Source organism: Chenopodium album, chromosome 26 (genome assembly GCF_948465745.1).
Source record: "Chenopodium album chromosome 26, dcCheAlbu1.1, whole genome shotgun sequence".
In the NCBI taxonomy this organism is placed as follows: Eukaryota; Viridiplantae; Streptophyta; class Magnoliopsida; order Caryophyllales; family Amaranthaceae; genus Chenopodium; species Chenopodium album.
The window spans coordinates 35,518,631-35,539,615 of NC_137859.1; the positions used below are offsets into that span (position 1 = coordinate 35,518,631).

The following is a 20,985-nucleotide window of genomic DNA, read 5'->3' on the forward strand; positions in this document are numbered from 1 at the left end:
AAAATGTAACAAATAAAATAACATGTGAATGTAATAATCAATCCTTTATGAAAGCGACTATTCTATGTTATGCACTTATGCAATGTAATTTGGAGAGCTAAAAATTTTGCGCATAATATCCCGTTGTGATATGAAGTAATTTTTAGTTTTTTACCCGTTTATTAAAAAAAAATAGACAAATTAGCTGGCCGAGTGGCTTCTGTGATTACCATATGCAGCACAACAAGATCTCCTTACTGATAATGCCTCCCACCATAGCTAAAAGTAACCTCTTTTTGGTACGACAAACATCATTGATAAAAACATAAACTTTCATAAACTGTACACTACCAGAATTATATTACTAGACAAAACTAGACAATAACTTTTTAAAAATATAAAATGAAATAAATAAAGCATAGAATAAAAAAATGTAAAAGTAACAAACTTTTAGTTATTTTTTGACCCCAAAATACGTACCCACCAACCTCAACAATCTATCTAGAAAAAAAACATCCAAATGTTTCTACTAATTGTCATAAAAATACTGCATAACAGTATAACAAATGAAGTTAATCTATACATTATGTTACATAATTTTGGTATTTTTAATGTTGATAATATTAGGATGTTGTAAGTCTAACAATGTTTCAGTTGGTTATACGTTCACCTTAGCAATTCCTAGTGATTATTACAGTGGAGATTTCAATGGGAAGGCTTACTTGATGGAAACTGATCAAATGCCGCTCAATTTCAGGACCGCGGTTAGCGTTGAGGCTATGGATGGCCGGTACGTGTGCTCGTTACAAGTCTTCCTAGGCAGTGTTATGGTTTGGAGTTCAGGGCATGTTTCTAAGTTTTATACGCACTACAAGAAATAGGTCATTTTGCGACGGAAACCTTGCAACGGACTACAATTCCGTCGCAAAAAGGGTTAATTTGCGAGGGAATAAATTCCGTCGCAACTTTGCGACGGAAACAAACTTTTGCGACGGAATTTCCGTCGCAAAGTTTGCGACGGAATTTATTCCCTCGCAAAAGTTTGTTTGCGACGGAAATAATCGTCGCAAAACAATATTAAAAAAAAAATTAAAAAAACATTTTGCGACGGATTCTGCGACGGAAATTCCGTCGCAAAAAGTTTTTAAATTTTTTTAAAAAAAACTGAAGTTTCGCTGAAGGAGAGAGAAAAAGAAAACGAAGAACAGAAAGAGGAAAGCGTAGAGAGAGATAGAGGAAAGCGTAGAGAGAGAAAGAAAATCCGGCCACTTCACCGCCGCTGTCGCCACCGGAACGACCGGAATCCGGCCACTCACACCTACTAACGCCCACCCCTTCCGTTCACTCCCACTCACGCGCACTCACGCCCACCCACGCCACCCCCTCCGTTCAAGCCCACTCACGCCCCTCCGTTCGCCGGCGGTGTGCAGCCACCACACCACCCTCCTTCCGGCAGCCGGATTTCCGCCACAACACCCTCAAATCCCGGTGAGTATTCCACTATCCCCCTTTGTTTTTGTTTTCAATTTAATTTTAATGTAAACCCTAACTTTTTCTAATTATGTTTTTTAATTTAATTTGTAACTAAATTTTATTATTTAATTACTTGTGTTTAGTGTAGTGTAGTTTAATTTATATTGCAATGTTAGAATTAGTTTAATTTTTAAGATATATTGCAATGTTAGAATTAGTTTAATGTATGTTAGTTTAGTTTAAAATACATGTTAGATTAGTTTATAATGTATGTTATTTTAGTTTAAAATATATGTTAGTTAGTTTATAATGTATGTTAGTTTAGTTTAAAATATATGTTAGATTAGTTTAAAATATATGTTAGATTAGTTTAAAATATATGTTAATTTAAAAATACATGTTAGTGTATGTATGTTTATTTGAATGTGGGTAATTGTGTGTTAATTATATGTGTTTCATCACTAGGCATACATTCACTAGTGAGATAAGATGTCCAAGGATGGGTTAGGTTGGAGTGATAAGGACCCCTGGATATATGTCATCTAAAACCTCATGTAGGTAATAACTAGTTTTCGCCCATTTTCAAGCCACTTGTTTCCTATATTGCCACTTATGAACTATTTCAAGCCTCGAACTCAAGTAACTATGTTAGGTAGGTGTATTATGGTCAAAAATAAGCTCATTTGATAACAAATGTGAGAAATAGGCAAGTTAGAACCAAAAACGCCCCATTTTCGCCCATTTTTTCTAGTTTTAGGACCTAGTGAACCTATATTGCCACTTATAAACAATTTCAAGCCTCAAACTCAAGTAACTATGTTAGTTAGGTGTATTAAGGTCACAAAAATAGGTTCATTAGATAACAAATGTGAGAAATAGGCAAGTTAGAACCAAAAACGCCCCATTTTCACCCAATTTTCCTAGTTTTAGGACCTAGTGAACCTATATTGCCACTTATGAACTATTTCAAGCCTCGAACTCAAGTAACTATGTTATTTAGGTGTATTATGGTCAAAAATAAGCTCATTTGATAACAAATGTGAGAAATAGGCAAGTTAGAACCAAAAACGCCCCATTTTCGCCCATTTTTTCTAGTTTTAGGACCTAGTGAACCTATATTGCCACTTATAAACAATTTCAAGCCTCAAACTCAAGTAACTATGTTAGTTAGGTGTATTAAGGTCAAAAATAGGTTCATTAGATAACAAATGTGAGAAATAGACAAGTTAGAACCAAAAACGCCCCATTTTCACCCAATTTTCCTAGTTTTAGGACCTAGTGAACCTATATTGCCACTTATGAACTATATCAAGCCTCAAACTATTGGTTCTCATTCTTTATTTTTATTTCTGCATTGTATATCCTTTGTTTGTTACAGGAGGCGTACCAACACAGACAGGAGGAATCAAGAACCCAGGGTTCCCAACTGTCTGAAAATGAAATTTTCTTTGAGGCGGCTGGTGGTCGTAATAAGAAGGGTCGTGTTAGAGGTCTTGGTGTTGGTGCTGACTTGTACTACGGCACATCTAGGGGACGAGGATCGGGTTCTTCCAGCCAATACGTACCGTCGGTCATAACTCAAATGCAGGAAAACTTCCACAAGGAGTTGAATGAGAGGGTGGAAGCAATTGAGAGCCAGATCGATAGCCGTGTGGCGGAACAGCTCGATGCTCGAGTGGAGGCTCGAGTGGCAGAACGGATGGCTGAAATCGAGAGGAAGAACAAGGAGTTCTTAGAGGAGTTAGCCAGTAGATTTACAGGATTGACCACTCCTTTCACTTGTTCTACGATTCAGCCTCAGATTCGAGACCCCAGGAACGACCCGGGTGGTGGTGGTGGTGGTGGTGCAGGCCAAGGACAGCCAGCTTGTGTTTAGTTAGGTGTCATTTTTCGATTTTTGTATATGGATGACATTGTAGTTTAAAAAATTATATCATGTACCGTACTTGGTAGTTACGGCTACGTGTTGTATATATTTGAATTATGTTAGGGCGTGGACTTTTTGACTGAAATTATTTTAAATGCACGTATTTTATTAAACAAGATTGCATGAATACAGGTTCCAGGAAAACAAAACAAAATACAAAAAAATTAAACAGGATTGCAGGAATACAGGTTCCAGGAAAAAAAAACAAAATACAAAAAAAAAAAAAATTAAAATTACAATAACTTTGCGACGGAATTACATTCCGTCGCAAAATGGAGTATTTTGCGACGGATTATTATCCGTCGCAAAAAACTTGATTTTGCGACGGAATGTAATTCCGTCGCAAAATTTGTGACGGAATATTCCGTCGCAAAAGAATCCATTTTGCGACGGAAATACATTCCGTCGCAAAATTTGTGACGGAATATTCCGTCGCAAAATGACTCCTCTTGCTACGGAATTTTCGTCGCAAATGTTGTTTTCAGCTACAACTACCTTTCCGTCGCAAAATCCGTCGCAATTCGTTTTGCGACGGATATTCCGTCACAAAAGGACTGTTTGCTACGAAAGTTCGAGCGACGCCATGCCTGTGACGGAAATCCGTCGCAAAGTCACTTTGCGACGGAATTTTGCCAGTTTGCGACGAATTATTTCCGTCGCAAAACGGCCCTTTTCTTGTAGTGACGTCTGATAGTTGTGTGCTCGAGTTCACGAAAATGGGTGATCTTCGGTTAAAAGGGCTGAATGATGATATTGGTTGGCGTACTGGGACTTCTGGACAAGGTGTGCAGGTAACTAACACTTAATGTACCAAACAATACAATGATTTTATGTTATTTCAATTGTTTAGAGTTAAGATGAACTAGATTGTTAGTATTGGATTACTCGATATCAATTTGCATATGTAAATTTAGGTGTAGAGGATGCAACCAAGTCTATGGATGGGTGGATTTAATCTAGATAGGTAATATTCGAGGGTATACTATACCTCGAGTTTTAGTTTTGAGATTTAGATTAGGTAATTAGGTACGAGTCAGTTTTGTCCGGTCTATTTCTGCTTAGAAAAAGTCACATTTAGTTTAATTTGTAGCTGTAGAACTAGACCGAATCCTGAAATTATTTTTATGTCGCGTTTGTTGCAGAAATTGCAGTTGCTTGACAGTGGAAATTTAGTCCTAGTTGATGCTCAAGAAAACATAAAGTGGCAAACATTCAATTTTCCAACAAACATCTTACTCTTGGGGCAGAGACTAAGTGTAGCTACTCACTTGACCTCATTTCCTACTAACAAATCTTCGAGTTCGTTCTTTTCGTTTGAGATTCACCATGACAAGGTTGCTCTCTACTTGAATTCAGGTAGTAATAACAACAACAACAGCTACAAGTATTCCTACTGGGAATTCCAACCTTCCGAAAGCAGAAACATTACCTACATTGAGTTAGCTTCAAGGGGGTTGGAGTTCTTTGATGACAAATACCGAAACTTCTCTCAAATTTTTGCACCTTACCAAGATTCAGCGCGATTTTTAGCACTGGATAATGACACTGGAAACCTCGGTTTTTATTACTACTCACCCTACAAGGACAAGTTAGAGGCATCATTTCAAGTCCTAAATACTACTTGTGATCTTCCCCTGGCTTGCTCTGCCTATGGAATTTGTACATTTTCTAGTACATGTTCGTGTATAAGAATGTTAGCAAGGGATCAAGATAGTTTAAAAGGCGATTGCAATGAAGAGTTTATCACAGGAAATCAGTGTGGCAAAGATGAGGTAGGGATCATGCTTGAGTTAAAAGATGCTGATAGTTTACTAAAGAATGCTACTTCAATGAGTAATAGTAGCAAAACAAGGTGCGCGAATTCTTGCTTAAATGACTGCACTTGTGCAGCTGCATTGTACTCATCGCGAACCAGGGAATGTATGTTCTTTGATGTGGTTAGAGGGGTTAAACAAGTTAATCGAGGAAGCGGGTTGAGTTACATGGTTAAGGTTCCTAAGGGAAGATTTGGGAAGCATAAGAAGAGTGGTTTGAAGAAATGGGTTTTGGTTTTGATACTTGTTGCTGATGGAATGATTCTGTTTTTGGTACTTGGAGGTCTTGGGTATTTCTTGGTTTGGAAGAGGAAAAAGAGGTTAAGAGATGGAAATTGTTCTTCATAATTATAACATAAAAGTGTAAGCCTAGATTTTGGGATGTTATTCTTTCATTTTAAAGTGTTCATTTTGATCTCAATGAACAAATTTTTGATAGTTTAATTGGGTCAAAACGTTGCAAAGAAATTTACTATTGGTTGTAAAAAGTTTCTATACTTGTTGAATTTGTTTGAAGCTTAAGTGGCTTCCGCACTCAAGCCAATGAGTACGCTTAGAATTTTAGATGTTATTCTTTCATTTTAAAGTGCTCATTTTGATCTCAATGAATAAATTTTTGATAGTTTAATTGGGTCCAAATCCTTGCAAAAATTTGTTTTATTGGTTGTAAAAAGTTTGTGTACTTGTTGCTTTTGTTCAATATTCTACTTCTACTCTACTTAATTAACCATCTTAAAACTTATTGTCAATCAAACCGGTACACTTGTAAAAAAGTAAAGCATAGATATGACAATTTTGTTACAAAGAATTTATTGTATATATCTCCTTAAATTATTGACATAGCAGATATATTTGTAAATAAAAAGTAACAATTATTCCTAACAACATATAGTCTTATATCACATTAAACTAACGTTATTTTGTTTTCTTTTTCCACTAAAAATCGCTTTGATTCTGAGCTAAGAGTATAAATTTGCTTTTTTCTGTTAAAGAAAAAATGAGCTCAGATGCTTCTAAAGACATCATTTGATTCAGAGTTAGTTTGGGATTCACTCGGCGAAGCAATCCTCACAGCTCGACGTTGCTTGTGGAAATTAACGCTTAAATATATAAAGTAATTTCTTATCAGTAAGAAAGTCGATGTGGGATGTCTGTGTGAGTTGTGTCCCCTCATATGCAACCTTTCAAGAGGATCAACGAGTGGAGGGATGGTTAGTCCCTCCGTCTCCTCTAAGTGTGACCTAGGTTCGATCCTCACCCCACCCCTCATGTGATAGGAGGGACACCCCTTGTATCTTACCGTTAAAAAAATATACTACCTCTGTTTCGCATTAGTTGCAACAATAGGCTTGACTCATATTTTAAGAAAATTATAGATTAGGCTTATAATGCAAAGTACTAGTATTATTGTTAGTAAGATATATAAATAATAAAAAAATTAATGTAGGTGGGGTTGGTAGGAAAGAGAAATAATAAAATATTTGTGAAAGGTTAGTGGAAGAGAGAAATTATAAAATAATGGTGGGTCCTTTTCAAATATAATAGTGTTGCAACTAATATGAAACGGCCGAAAATGAAAAGTGTTGCAACTAATGCGAAATGGAGGGAGATATATGTAACCTTTCAAATTTCATTATTTCAGCCGGAAATTAGATGCTACAGGGCTTGCAACATAGCCTTGTGGCATGTGTTTTGAGGTCGGGTTTATGCAATGTAAACGGATAAATTATTCATTATAATTTTTACAAATGATACTTAACCCTATTCTAATCTTCGTGTAAAAATTATATTGATAAAATTGCTCGTTTACCCTCACTAATCATCTCCTAAAACTGCGTACCTAAAAGGTGTGTTGCAAGTAAAAGAAAACGGAGGAAGTATATATACTAATATAGTCAAACTATATTAGCTCTTCTTCATTTCCTTTCTAAATTAGATTAAAAGTATGGAGGAAGTCTGGAAGTGTACCATTTTGTTACAGTAAAATTTCAATCAATAAACTTCAAGTGGGAAAAAAAAAATACTGTAATACAAGTAATTCAACAAATCAAAATTATTTACGCCTATGATCTTCTAATACGACCAAATACTATAAATAAAATAAATAATAAATAATAAAAAAAAAAAAAAAAAAAGGAATGAGCTCAGAAGCGCCTATAATTAATCATCAAGTCAGACAAACGTGGAGGACCCTCCATCCACTATGGCGCAGCTATCCTCACTGCTCATGATGTATAGTGTACACTAAATTATTTAAAGTAATGTTCTAGCAGCAAGAAAATCGATGTGGGATAATTCAATTGTATCAACATATGCTACCTTTGAAGCACGTTTCAACTAAGGGTCTGCTCACATTTACTAAACTGAGCTGAACTGAATCGATTGGAGCTGAACTTAACTTAACTTAACTTAACTGAATAGAGCTGAAAATGAATATTTTATGAGAGAAGGAAATTAGAAGCTGAACAGAACTGAACTGAACTGAACTGAAATTAAGTTGAAGTGAACAAACCCTAAGTTGGAATATAGATGCTACGTTGTCAACGTGACAATTAATTGTGAATGCAAATTTTTATTTTCTTCTCTTGTTAATCGATTGAACGCTTCTTTCTCATTGTTTTACGAAGTATATATAGGGTATATGATGTAAAACTCATAGAAGTCAAAGAGCTATGTATAACATTAATGCTTCAATGACTTTTTATTTTCACTAAATGATAAAAGAGTGGAAAGATGGTTAGTCCTTCCACCCCCAGCGAGTGATGGTGGTTTGATTGATCCTCACCCCCCTCTTATGACAGACGGGAGCTCCCCCGTATCTTAATATTTTCACTATTGATTATAGTTGTAATAACCCTTTGATTGATGCACATCGTTTACCACTAATATCTTAAATAATCTATTACTCCGTATTATTATAAATTATATATAAAGGTTGACATTTAGAGAAATTTACTTTCACACTATTCTCATAAATAGTCACAATTTTGTAAATATTATTGATACATAATACTCCATGATTAAAGTACTTCGTATGAAATATCGGACTTGTATATTGATTGGTGTGTCAATAAAATTGTTATGATTATTTAGAAAGGGAAGGGTTGTAAATGATATGTATTGAATAACATATATATATATATATATATTATTGTTGAATAACTGATATAATACGGAGTAACAAATGTTGTATCCAAATTATTTCATTTTAATTCTTATATTGGGAGGACATATAATTCTAAAACGTATGCTCATTAAATTATTAATCTCGTGAAATTTAGCAAAAAAATATATCTAGAGTTCAGACACGCTGGTTTGTCATCTATGGGTCAAATTAGTGTAGAGGACCCTTCCATCTACATAAGCGCAATATGCATCACAGCCCAATACCAAGAAATTGTACTACTGTTGAATATAAACATGTTTTTGATAGTATATAACGTGAATGTGGGACAACTGAATGTATGCTACTTAGAGGTTACTAAACTGATCTAATCAACCCGATTCAATCTAATCCAAAAAACTCATCACATATTTTGACTTGATTGGGCACAATAATTTAGCACAACTCAACTTTAAAATAACCGGACATCACCGAACCCGACCTAAGTACCCAAATTGACACCTCTTTTAAAAAAACGCACTTACAAAACTAAAGTATCCAGAAATCATACTAGTATACTACAAAGCTTGGAACCGAGCTAAGTCATTAAAATTTCTCAACAAAATGGATGGGTCGAATGTATTCCAAGACCATCAAGAATAGTTCCTTAGTTCTATTATCTCAAATGTTAATATTACAATGGCATGAGTTTTAAAATATATTTTGAGACGAATCTAACATAATTATCTCAAATGTTTTGTATAATAACTAAAGACAATCAAATGAATGTATGTGAATTGTGCACAATTTCAAACATATTTTTTTTGACGAGATCTATTAGCTTGTTATATTATCTAGTATACATGTTCTGTTCATTTGAAACTAGGAAATCTGGTCTGATTTTTACAAGGTCTAATTTTATAATTTGACCAAACTTTGACCACTTTTAACATCATCAAAATGGATCTTGTTAGATTTGTCTCATTATGAACTTTTCAAATATGTAATTTTCATAATTTTTTAATACCTTATTAACGATATTTAGCAATAAGCAAATGACAATTAAAAGTTCTGATATGACTTGATCTGAAATGTTTCTGGTTTAGTGTGGTATGATCTGAATCTATTAAAGAATAAGTAATACGAAGTAAGTATTAGAAACAAGTTGAAGAGAACAAATTTTAGATATTTGTGTACAAATGTTTGTCATTTAGCTAGTAAATGTTGAGCACAATTGGCTGATTGACTACTCTAGTGCAAGGATAAACAATTGGGCTATGTAATGTGCTACAATACTGGACCACTAGATATAAAGTAGATTGGGCTATTATTTGAATGGGCTAGCAGTTTATTGCAGCTTGCATGGGCTATATAACTGCACAAGTACTTTTGACTTTTCTATGGTGAGGTGATAAACAACTACACAAAACACAAACACAAACACAGCAATGTGTGAGCACTTATTAAAACTAGGTTAGGTCCGTGACATGCACGGTAATTTTCTATAACTATTAGATACTAATACCAATTGGTTGTTGGTGCATTGGTGATTGAGACTGCACTTGATAGGGAGGACTAAAGTGTTCGATCATGCAACAACAATTAAGAGGGGGGTTGAAATCTAACCACCTAGAACCAAAATTAAGGGTGAATCGGGTGGAACACCAAAAAATCAAAATTCACCTACAAATTTATATCATTTTCTTCTTATTAACCAAATGAATATTTAGGTAATATATATTAACCCATAAATAGATTTATTTTTTACACACTATAATTCATTCTCTCTTATGCGATATTTCTTTTCAATGGCAAGCTTTTCGTACATAATTAAATACAAAATTTTTAAAAAGAAAAATATTTTCTGTAATGATGGTAAGATTTTGATTATTTTTTTTATTTACTTTTTTTTTTAATTTACTTAAGTTATGTGTATGGTATGAATATATATTGTCGAAGGATATACTAAATCTTTTTTATTCTTTATTTATATGTAAAAGATTTCTTTCCTAAATAGTTTCTTTTAAAAAAATAAAATAAAAAATAAGGGACACACCAGGAAATGACACGTGTCATTTTTGGTGTGTCTTTTAGTATATATTATTGATTGATGTGGATGCCAATTGTTGCACATTGCACCACCACCAAAATATCGTTTCAAATGATGAAAGTAACGGAGTATTTGAGGGATAATATACTCAAGATTTGAGATTATATGTCATGGTAATTACTACTGTATGTGGACATACAACTCATACAATCATACATACATGCAAAAAATAATATAAAGTTATACTTCGTATATAGATATAACAAAAAAAAAAAAACAAATATTTTGGACATGGGCGCAAAGAAAACGACTTTTCTAATAATATACATAATTTTGAGTCTATAAAATGCAACGTTCTATTTGTCTTATATAGTACAGTGTCTCTGTATAAATTTATCTAAACTTATCCGAATTTGTAAATACATATAAATATGGGTTTCACAATTGTTCATTTAAAAATATACTATTCTGCTTTGAAAGAGAATATAGAGGCCAGATTAGCACTGTCAAAACGGTTTGACAGTTCAGGTTCGGTTTGGTTTGAAATCGGTTCAGTATTAAATCGGGTCGGTTTGAAATCAGTTTAAGTGTTTCGCGGATCGGTTTCAGTTCAGTTTAAATAGTTATCGGTTCAATTCGGTTTCGGTTTATTCTTGAACGGTTTTAATTCGGTTCGGGTTGTAAACAGTTTGGGTAGTAAACAGTTCGGTGCAGACAGGTTGCGGTTTGTTAATGGTTCGGTGTAAACGGTTTTTATCCCGGTTCAAACAGTTTCGGGTTGGGAACAGTTTTGGGTTAGAAACAGTTCGGTTCTTTTTCGGTTCAGTTTATAACTAGTTCGGTTTTTTTTCGGTTCAGTTTATAACTAGTTCGGTTTTTTTTTTCGGTTCAGTTTATAACTGGTTCGGTTCTTTTCGGTTTAGTTTATAACTAGTTCAATTCTTTTTTGGTTCACTTTATAACTAGTTTGGTTCTTTAATGCTCGATCGGTAGTAAACATGTGTGCATAATTAAATTTCATTGAAAACACCTTTTTACTTGATTTTAATACTCTCTTTATAGTAAGCAGTTTGTAGCCGATTCATTTATAAACGATCCAGTTCATAAACGATTCGGTTTGCAAGCGGTTCGGTTTATAATCGGTTCGGTTTATATACAGTTCGGTGCAAACGGGTTGCGGGTTGTTAACGGTTCGGTGTAAACGGTTTTTATCTCGGTTTCGGGTTAGAAACTGTTCGGTTTTTTTCGGTTCGGTTTGATTTTTGTTCGGTTTAAAACTAGTTTGGTTCATTAACGGGTTCGGTTCTTATACGGTGTAACGTTATTAGGATCGGTTCGGTTTCGGGTTCATTCAAATGCGGATCGAGTCGGTTTTCGGTTTCCAAAAAACCGTTTTTAACCGGTTCGGTTCTCATTTGGACCGGTTCGTTTCGGGTAGTTAAACAGTTTCGGTTTGAAATTTGACAGCACTAGGCCAGATCATGCATTCATACATGCATTCGTCAAAATTTCCGGAAGGCCTAACGTTGATCTGACTCCTCTCCTTATATTGATCGTTAACACTAAACACAATATAATTTATTTATTTTAATTACTTTGGTATATATATTTTTTTAATGCTAATATTCTGTAATAAGGTCATATACCTATAAATCGTATTACGAATCTATTTAATTGTTGTATGTGGATGTCTATCAAGCTAGTCTAATTTTTTTTTTTTTTTTTTTTTTTTTTTTGGTGTTTCACCCGATTCACTTTTTGGGTTAATCCGGATTCGGAAATCAAGTAGTCTAATATTATTTCAAAGAGAAGTAGCATTATATTTGAATCCATGTTGTATTGGATGTTCATCAAGGTCTTCTCCTTTAACATTCTAAAAGCAAATTAATGTTTCAATGTCTTGTAGCATTATTTGAATGCGTTTTAAAATGATTTTTTTTAATAAGGAAATTAGATAAATATAAAATATCGCGCTGAAGCCGCTGATAATTTTTTTTTTTTTTTTTTTAAATCTATCTTAAATCGATAATATAATTTTTTTTTTTATTACTAATACATAATTTCATCTTGGTAATATATACTACCTCCGTTAAATATTAGTTGTAACTTTGGGGCATTATTTGAGATATATAAAATATTCCGAAGTTGTAACTAAAATTTAACTGAGGTAGTATACCCATAGTGGTTCAGCACGCTATATGAAAACTTAAATTTGAACTATTTTAGAACAAATAAACTAAAAATACACATCGTAATAAAATTATATATATCATCACGAAGAAAATACACATTGTAGACATTTAACTTGTTGGCCCTATAAAAGATGACACTTGTAGGAAAACAAAAACAATAGGTCATGTTCAATCATAGATTGACCAAAATATAGTACTTTTTAATTTTTATTAATATTTTCTTATTTAGTTTTTATATTATAAGTTGTACATGCTAAATGATCACTACAAATTCATGGATCACAAGTGTACACACATATAGCAAGAGATAAAGAATTACAAATGTAAATGATACTTCGTATAAGATAATTATTCTTTGTATTATCTAATCAAATTGTTGGGCAAGGGCAAGTTTGAGCAAAGGGAAAGAAAGGAAATATTACACTTACCAAAATGATGCAAACCTCTCGGTGTCTTTTTAGTTTAGATATGGTTAAGTTGACACAAACCATCTTCTATACATTTATTACCCTTTGATATATCACAAAGACAAATAGAACTGTCAAATTACGATATGAGATGCTGCTGTATACAGAATCGAGGATAAGTTTTTTTTTTAAAAAAATTAGGTTAAGTTTAGATAATAAACAAAACAAAGAAATTAAAAAAATTATCGTTTAGTTTTAGTATATCAAAGAATACATGCATGGTCCCCTATAATCAATCAAAAGGTGGTAATATCAAAAGTGAGGTTGATAAACGGAGATGATTATATTAGTGTTGTATCTTACATGTTCTTACAAGGTTGGTTATAATATATATCTAGTGTTTGTTTGTATTAGTTCTTCATTATTATTATCTTAATTCATTTCTTCTAAATAAACTCTTGTCTCAAAAACCCTACCGTAAATTGGTGTCTAAAAGATAACATACATCTTAATTATTCATATAATATATCCATTAATTACCACCAAATGTTGGACCACTAACCTTACATCACCATGTTTAAAGTTCTCTTTAATGCGTGTTTTAGGGTGATTAAGTTATAGCAAATTGCAATAGTTTTATTAGTTTCGCATGCATATTCATGCATCATTTTAATTAAATTGACTCTTTACAACTAACTTATCTTCTTCTAATATTAATATGTTAACTACATACGTACTTTTATGCGCATGCTAATCGATGCCACATTTCCATGTGGATTTTGGCTTATCTAGGAACGATTGAAGAAGATCTATTGGATATTTGGATGGTAATAAAAGGAATTAAGCCTTTGATTTTTTTTTGTATGCATAATTTAATTAATTTCTTGAGAAAGATGTAAGTCATCGTTTGATTAATTATTTTAATTTTTGTGGAGTTGGTATGGCACAGTCCCCCTCCTTTTGATCCAAAGTCTTTTATGTGTGGAATCAAATCTTCCCTCCTCGTTTACTTTGTAGAATGAGCCTAATTGTAGGATTGTAATAGGCATTTTTAGGAATCACTTCTATTAATTAATTGCAAGTTGTGTTCATGGAATCATGGGATGTAACGAATGAATATATGTGGTAACGTGAATATGAACATGAAGTCATGAACATATTATGGTACAAGGCGTCTGTACAACTAAAACTAGAGGTGTCAATTTAGATGTTCGGATAGGGTTTGATGAGGTTGGGTCAGGTCGGGTTAATTTTTAAAGTTGAGTTATACTAAATTATTATGTCCACGTGACTGGAAATCTGAATCGAATATTTTTTCGAGTCGGTTTTGATTCGGGTGTGATTTTGACACCTCTAGGGTACAACTCATTTATTTTAGTATAGAATAAAATTAACAATGATATCAAACCTCGCTGAACATATAAGACGATTGCGAAAACATATGTTTGATTGTAAGAGGTTTTTTTTTTAATTACCTTATTTTCACTTATTTTAGGTCAGATAGGTTCAATTTAAGAAAAAATAATTACGTTTTGATCGATATATAAGGGTTATTTAAGTCAAATTACAACTAAAAAATGTTTTAATAAGTTTAGATAATGGAAAAGTAAAAGTATTGGGTGAGACGGACTCATCGTGAGTCTGCTGCCACCACGATCTCCCGCCACCAGTCTACCTTGACCTTGATCCAGAAACTCACACTGCGACTCCAACTCACAAACACCCACCTCGGCCTTGACCGGAAGCACCCACCCGACTTTGACCTCGGCCCTAACTAGAAACACCCACCTGACCCTAACCTTGGCCGTGACCAGAAACACCCACCCGACCCTGACCATAATCGCCCACCTCGTCCCCCATTCAACTTGACCCAAAAATACGTGAATTGTGGTCGCCGAAAATCTAGCTATTTCAATTAAGGTGGGGTGGTGCCTGGTGGTTGCAGTTAAGGTAGAGTGATGGGGTGGTGGTTTCGTTTCAGTTGGTGCAGGGTTGAGGAGAGAGAAAATGCTGTAGTCATGGAAGAAGAAGAGGGTCAGTGGTGAAGGAGAAAATATTGTCAAGTATTATGGGTTTATTGTTTGGTATTTGATTGTTATTGTTTGGTATTAAATGTTTATTGTCAGGTATTAGATTAGTATTGTCAGGTTTTAGATTAATATTTTGTCAGGAATTAGAAAATTATAGTCAGAAATAAGATTATTTTTATCAGGAATATCATAAACAAAATAAAGATGTTAGTCAGGAATAAGATAATTAATTTTTATCAAGAATAAGACTATTTTAGTCAGGAATAAGATGATTTTTATCAGGAATAAGACAATATTATCGATTTTATAAAATGTTGGCGCGCGGGCTTTGGTTGGGTTTATCAGACCCGCGCCTTAATGATTATGGGTCTGGTCTCAGGTGAGTCCAGTCTCACACAAAATGTTTTGAATCGAAAATCAGGTCAATGGAACACATTGCCCCTGATATGGCGATTCAGGGACCGATATAACATTTTACTATATAGTTTTTGGTTTGGGATGCTATATAAACATCTTAGGTTTTAATCTCATCCTATAATCTGTGTATTTTCTTACAATCAATGAAATTTATTTCCTCTTAATAGCTCTTGATGAATGTACCTAACATATTGTTAAATAGGTGTGCTATACTGTTACTGTTTGTTAAATTATTTGTTATTAGTTCTTGCATCCGTTGTATTATATGTTTGAAAAACTTTAGAACACACTACTAAAGCAACAAAATTTCGAAATTTCATCTAGAAGGTTTACTCCTTAGCCGCTTTAGAACTTAGCTTCGATCAAGAAAGTCTCCTATAAAGATTAAAAATAAAAAAAGGATAGGGTTCCAAATCATAACTGTAATAAGCTTGTTGTATGGATACAACATAAGACCCACCATATCTAATATTAATATCTCACTTTAAAAGGAAGGGGTAGATGAGATTCAAATTTGTGGCTTTTATGTTATATTAACTCTTAATATTATGTTAAAGGATCATCTCAACAAAAATTAATTAAGCTGATGATTAAATCGAACCCAAAATTGATTTATATACATACTCTTTAAATATAAGAACTCAATTGATTGATGTAGACAAAACTTTTGATTAAAGATCAATGAAGTTAAAGCATGACAAGTTGTGTGCTAACAAATATTGATAAGAAGTAATTTGTGGTATGTGTAATTTAATGGAGATTAACATTGGCTTGATATCGAAACTAAAACAATATGCACATACACTGATACAAGTATGTGGTCCACAACTAGTTTAATTTTTCTACGCAATTAAGAATGTATTCACAATCATCATTTTCAAATACAAATTGCGAAAGATATATATTATATAACAATTGCACCACGTGACAATAATGTAATTACAATTCTCTCCAAACAATTGGATGGAGATTGTTCACTTTCCATATTAACGCTAGCTTGTATGCTTGCGTGTGCTAGTCAAGTGTTTTATATACCTTAGTTTGCAGATTGCTACAAGTCTTAATTAGTATAGATAGATGGAGGACCACCACTAATGACGATTGAATTGAATATTGGGTTAAATGTGAAGTTCCTTAAAATGAGAAGCATTTTACATGAAAATAAAATATGACTCAAATTTGGTATATAATGTGCATAATTTCTGTTTTTCCAAAAGATTAAAAAATTTTATCAACTTAAAAATTAAATTTGCACATATAGTGAAAAATGTGTATATTTATTAAAAATTTTGCACATTCATCTTTCTCAATTTAAAAATCTTCTCATTGGATCCCAACAATAATAATTAACAATCTTTAGGCTACAAATTAGTCGGCCGGCGGGGGTGAACCAGTGAAGTATTAATAGAGCAATTAACCACCAAGATCAAACTATATAGTATAATTTAATTATTATGAATATATAACATTTTTAATCATGTAGATAGTTTCTGTTTTGTAGCTTTATTATTATATATATATATATTTTTTTTTGGAAGAATGTAGATAGTTACTTAAGCACATACAAAGCATGTCTTTTCACAAAATTTGTGATTGTGTGAGAGAGAAGGAATAGAAATAAAATGATGCAATTTATGGACTCCTATCAAAGATATTGGAGGCTAATGCTAAGATCATAATGTGATAGAATAAAATTAGGCCAAGAGACAAAGGAGTATTGTAACCTATGGTGTAAGATTATTGTTTTCTTGTAATCATTTTATAGAAGCACGTGAATTAGTGGGTACGTGAGTCTTAAGTTCTTAACTAGGGCCATTTATTTATTTTATAATATAAACTGAGGGACATTTTATTTTATGTGAATCTTTCTTTTTTTACTAACCTAGCACAAAGCCAATGCCCAATCTTATGCTATGTTAGTTTGATCTCTTAGCCAATTTAATTGCTTTTCTAGAGTAATTCTAATTTACGGAGTATATATATATAGCTAGCTAGATTATACAGTAATACATTACATAAACACGATACTTTTCCACACTTTCCGCAATTCCATCCATCGACCAATTTAACAATTGTACAAGTACCATAATAACCGGTGCAACATGATCTATCACAACAACCATAATGCCTATAAGTTACTTGATACTACCTTCTCCATTTGTATGTATACGTTGTATTAAAAATTAGCATTTGAATTTTATCTGTAAACATGTACAACATTACTATTAACCACGAGGTGCCAGTATTTAAAAATATAAAAGGTAACGTGAAAAAAAGTATATTTAGAAGTAAAGAATTTTAATTGGTTAGAATATTCTTGTGGCTCATTACAATTAAAACTTTTGTCTCACATATATTTTACACAAATTGATTCTTGAAAATCAATGTCCTATTTATTTTATCATTATGTATCCCTAATTGATGATATTATTACTAATGCTCTATAACAATAATGTATATTCTATCCTAGTAATGCTATATACTTCCTCCGTTAACGGTTATTTGCAACAAAGGAATATTTTATATCTCACAAATAATACCCCTTTGTTGCAAATAACCATTAACGGAGGAAGTATAAATGATGCACGTACTTCGTATAAGATTATGGGTCATTAATGAAGTAGGAGGGTGATGCATAGGGAAATCAGGCATATAAATGATGCACGTACTGTCAAGAATTTTTGCCTCTACTCGACGCTGACATTTCCATGAAAATTGGGGAATTGGATTTGGCTCTTCATTCTTATTTACACATTTTCTCTTTCTATCCACCCTTTTCTGTGTGCATGTGAACATCGACTTGGGCATAGCTGGCTATACATCAGTGATATGACACCAAGAGCCATTTATGGATGGGGTAATTTGGCTACTACAAATTGAAATTTACATAATACATCATGGTGTACCATGAGCATGGTACACTTTGTCTTCCACGTTGGATTTTACATCAAAAAAAAAAAAAAAAAAAAAAGGAAAAACTACCTCCTACCTAAATGGTCGTGTTCTTTTACTCAGGGTATAATGTACTTTTTAGATTAAATGTTCTTTATTAATCAACTTAATGTTCTCTCCGCCTTTTATATTGTTGATTGGGGTATGCGTTTTACACAATGAAGACTGTTTTGGGCCGGGTGTACCATGCTCATGGTACACCCGGGTGTACCAATCAATAATTACTCACACGAGAGCTCGTTGGGCTTGAAGTGTGGATGCGGCATGGGCCCTCCTCAAACCCAGCGGGGAGATTAATTTGATGGTTGAAACCTAGGATCGATTTATATAATCTATCGATAATGCCAAGAGCCAACATGATAAAGACTCAATCTTAGATTGATTTATCAATTACGCTAGAGATGGTAGCATTATTGAATTATGCATAGGCCAGATAAATATATTGATACTTAGAACTTACTAACTAACTAATCTTAGATGAAACTAATTTCGGTCTTAAACGAAAACTAAGTTATTACTCATATGCACATAACATTCCATAAATGAATGTATGAAACATATGGTGTCCCTTTAAAAGGGTTTGAGAACGATATATACTACTTGTTATAAACTCAATATATAGACCCATACAATATTTATATTGTAAAAGAAGAAACCAAGAATGTGATTGTGTGACCATATCATCGGACAAAAGAAATTGAAGTTAATAAAATTAGAAGAAGTTAGGAAAAATCCATAATAAAATGATGAAAAAGCAATAGGAAAAAGATCAAAGAAATATGAGAAACAAAGATAGAGTTGATATGATAATTAGGGAGGCTTGTTAATAATACCCCCGTGAGAAATGTTTGGAGGCATTGACAGCTAAATAGGAAGCTTTGACAGCTTCTTCTCACTCTCTAAAACTAGGTCGGATCACGAGTAGATTCTTTTTTGTATGTGTGCATGTTCATTTTTGTATATATTTGCTTTCATGCAAATTTAATTTTGTTTTTACACTTCCATCACATCCTCCCGTTTTCAAGTTTGCCCCACGTACGCCCATTATACTTCCTCCATTGACTATTATTTGCAATAAAGGGGGTGTTTGCGGACTCCTAGGTAAAAGTTATTTGTGAGTGTAAAATGGAGAGAGAAAAAGTTGGATGCATGTGATGAGGAGAGAGATTGAAAGAAATGATAATTTAAAAATAAAATAAAACATTTGTTACACATAATAGTTAGCATCCATTTACAGTATATGTTGCAAGTAATAGTTAACGGAGGATGTATTATCACATATAGTCGATATAGAAATATAGGCATTATTTGTTATAAAATAATAATTATCATGTATGAATTTATTAGCCCTTAACCGAAATTGTATATCTTTATCTTTTTCGAATAAGTGAAAATAAGGTAAGGTATGACATTTAAATTGATCGATTTTTAGCTAGATCAGTCAATTTTGTCTGATAATTGGGTACAATGAATTTTGCTATATCTTATCTAGTCAATTAGAAACTGTTGTATTGATTTTGAATAACATCTCAAAACTTACTCGAGATTATTAGTGATCAATTAGCATGCAAATCAATCTTCAATAACATTTATTTCCCTTCTTGTGTTCGATGTAATCTTGAGTGCAAGCTGGAATGCCATGACATTTTAAGATTGTAGACTATAAATTAAAACACACAGGATTCATGCATCAGGGGCGGATACACGTGGGGTTCAAACGAGTTCATTGAACCCACAGTTTTTTTTTTGAAAAAAGGTTATAGTTATTATTTGTGAGCTATTATGTTAGAAGTTGAAGTGCAGCTCAATAGTAATTTTTACCTTGAACCAGTCTTGTAGATCAAGTTCGATCCCTACACTTATCTTTTTTTTTTTTTTTTTTTTTTAATTTTTCGGACATTTCATCATAAAACATAAAATATGAATTGATTATGGAAGAAACTTAGTTCCTATCTCCTTTCCCCCCAAATTGAAACCCCAACCTCAACCTTCCCTCTCTTAACTCAGCATCGCCACATCCTGCACGCACCCACCATCCATTTTCTTGCGCACCATTCATCCACTCGTTCAAGAAAATGAAACTCCGAGCCCGTCAACACTGAGCGTTTGAGTACAGTACAACAACTACTTTACTGAGATTTAATTAACTCTTTATGTTAAAATTTTAACTGATTATTACTATTTGATAAATGCTAATTGCCTAATTTGATATATAATTGACAAATTAAATACTGTAGTTAATTGTGAGTTAGAATCTTACTTGATATATTTAATTATTTGATACTATAATTGGCAGTGTTTAATTCATTTGTATATATTTGCTGGGGTTTTAAATTTGTGTGTAATACTTTTGGAGTTAGAAGTTAGAATGTTAAATTATTAATTTAGAGATAAAAGTTATTGTCTTATTGAGTTACAAATTTACATTTACTGAGAGTGAGGGATAACTCAAGTGGTTAGAGCTTTCCTCCCGATTCTAGGATCAGAGATCCTGAGATCGATCTCACCCCGCCCTTGTGGCTCTCTAAATACAAAAAAAAAAAAAAAAAAAAAAACAAATTTACATTTACTGTATAAAAAAACTAGAATTTTACTCATAAAACGATAAATTAGTAAACATACAAATTGTGCTAGATTTAGT

General features: G+C 32.9%; 1 protein-coding gene and 1 non-coding gene across 2 annotated transcripts; one reads left to right on the forward strand and one right to left on the reverse strand.

Moving 5' to 3' along the window:
• Positions 1-411: 411 nt before the first annotated feature.
• On the forward strand, positions 412-5,832 carry LOC145618404 (G-type lectin S-receptor-like serine/threonine-protein kinase SD2-5). The gene is made up of 3 exons (XM_081673176.1): positions 412-842; positions 4,063-4,170; positions 4,522-5,832. The coding sequence occupies exons 1-3, from the start codon at positions 546-548 to the stop codon at positions 5,539-5,541; spliced, it is 1,425 nt and encodes a 474-aa protein (XP_081529302.1). The 5' UTR covers positions 412-545; the 3' UTR covers positions 5,542-5,832.
• A 1,501-nt stretch (positions 5,833-7,333) lies between these two features.
• Positions 7,334-7,420, reverse strand: LOC145618780 (small nucleolar RNA snoR114). Its single transcript, XR_014108029.1, has one exon. It is a non-coding gene; the product is annotated as a small nucleolar RNA snoR114 (small nucleolar RNA).
• Positions 7,421-20,985: the final 13,565 nt, after the last annotated feature.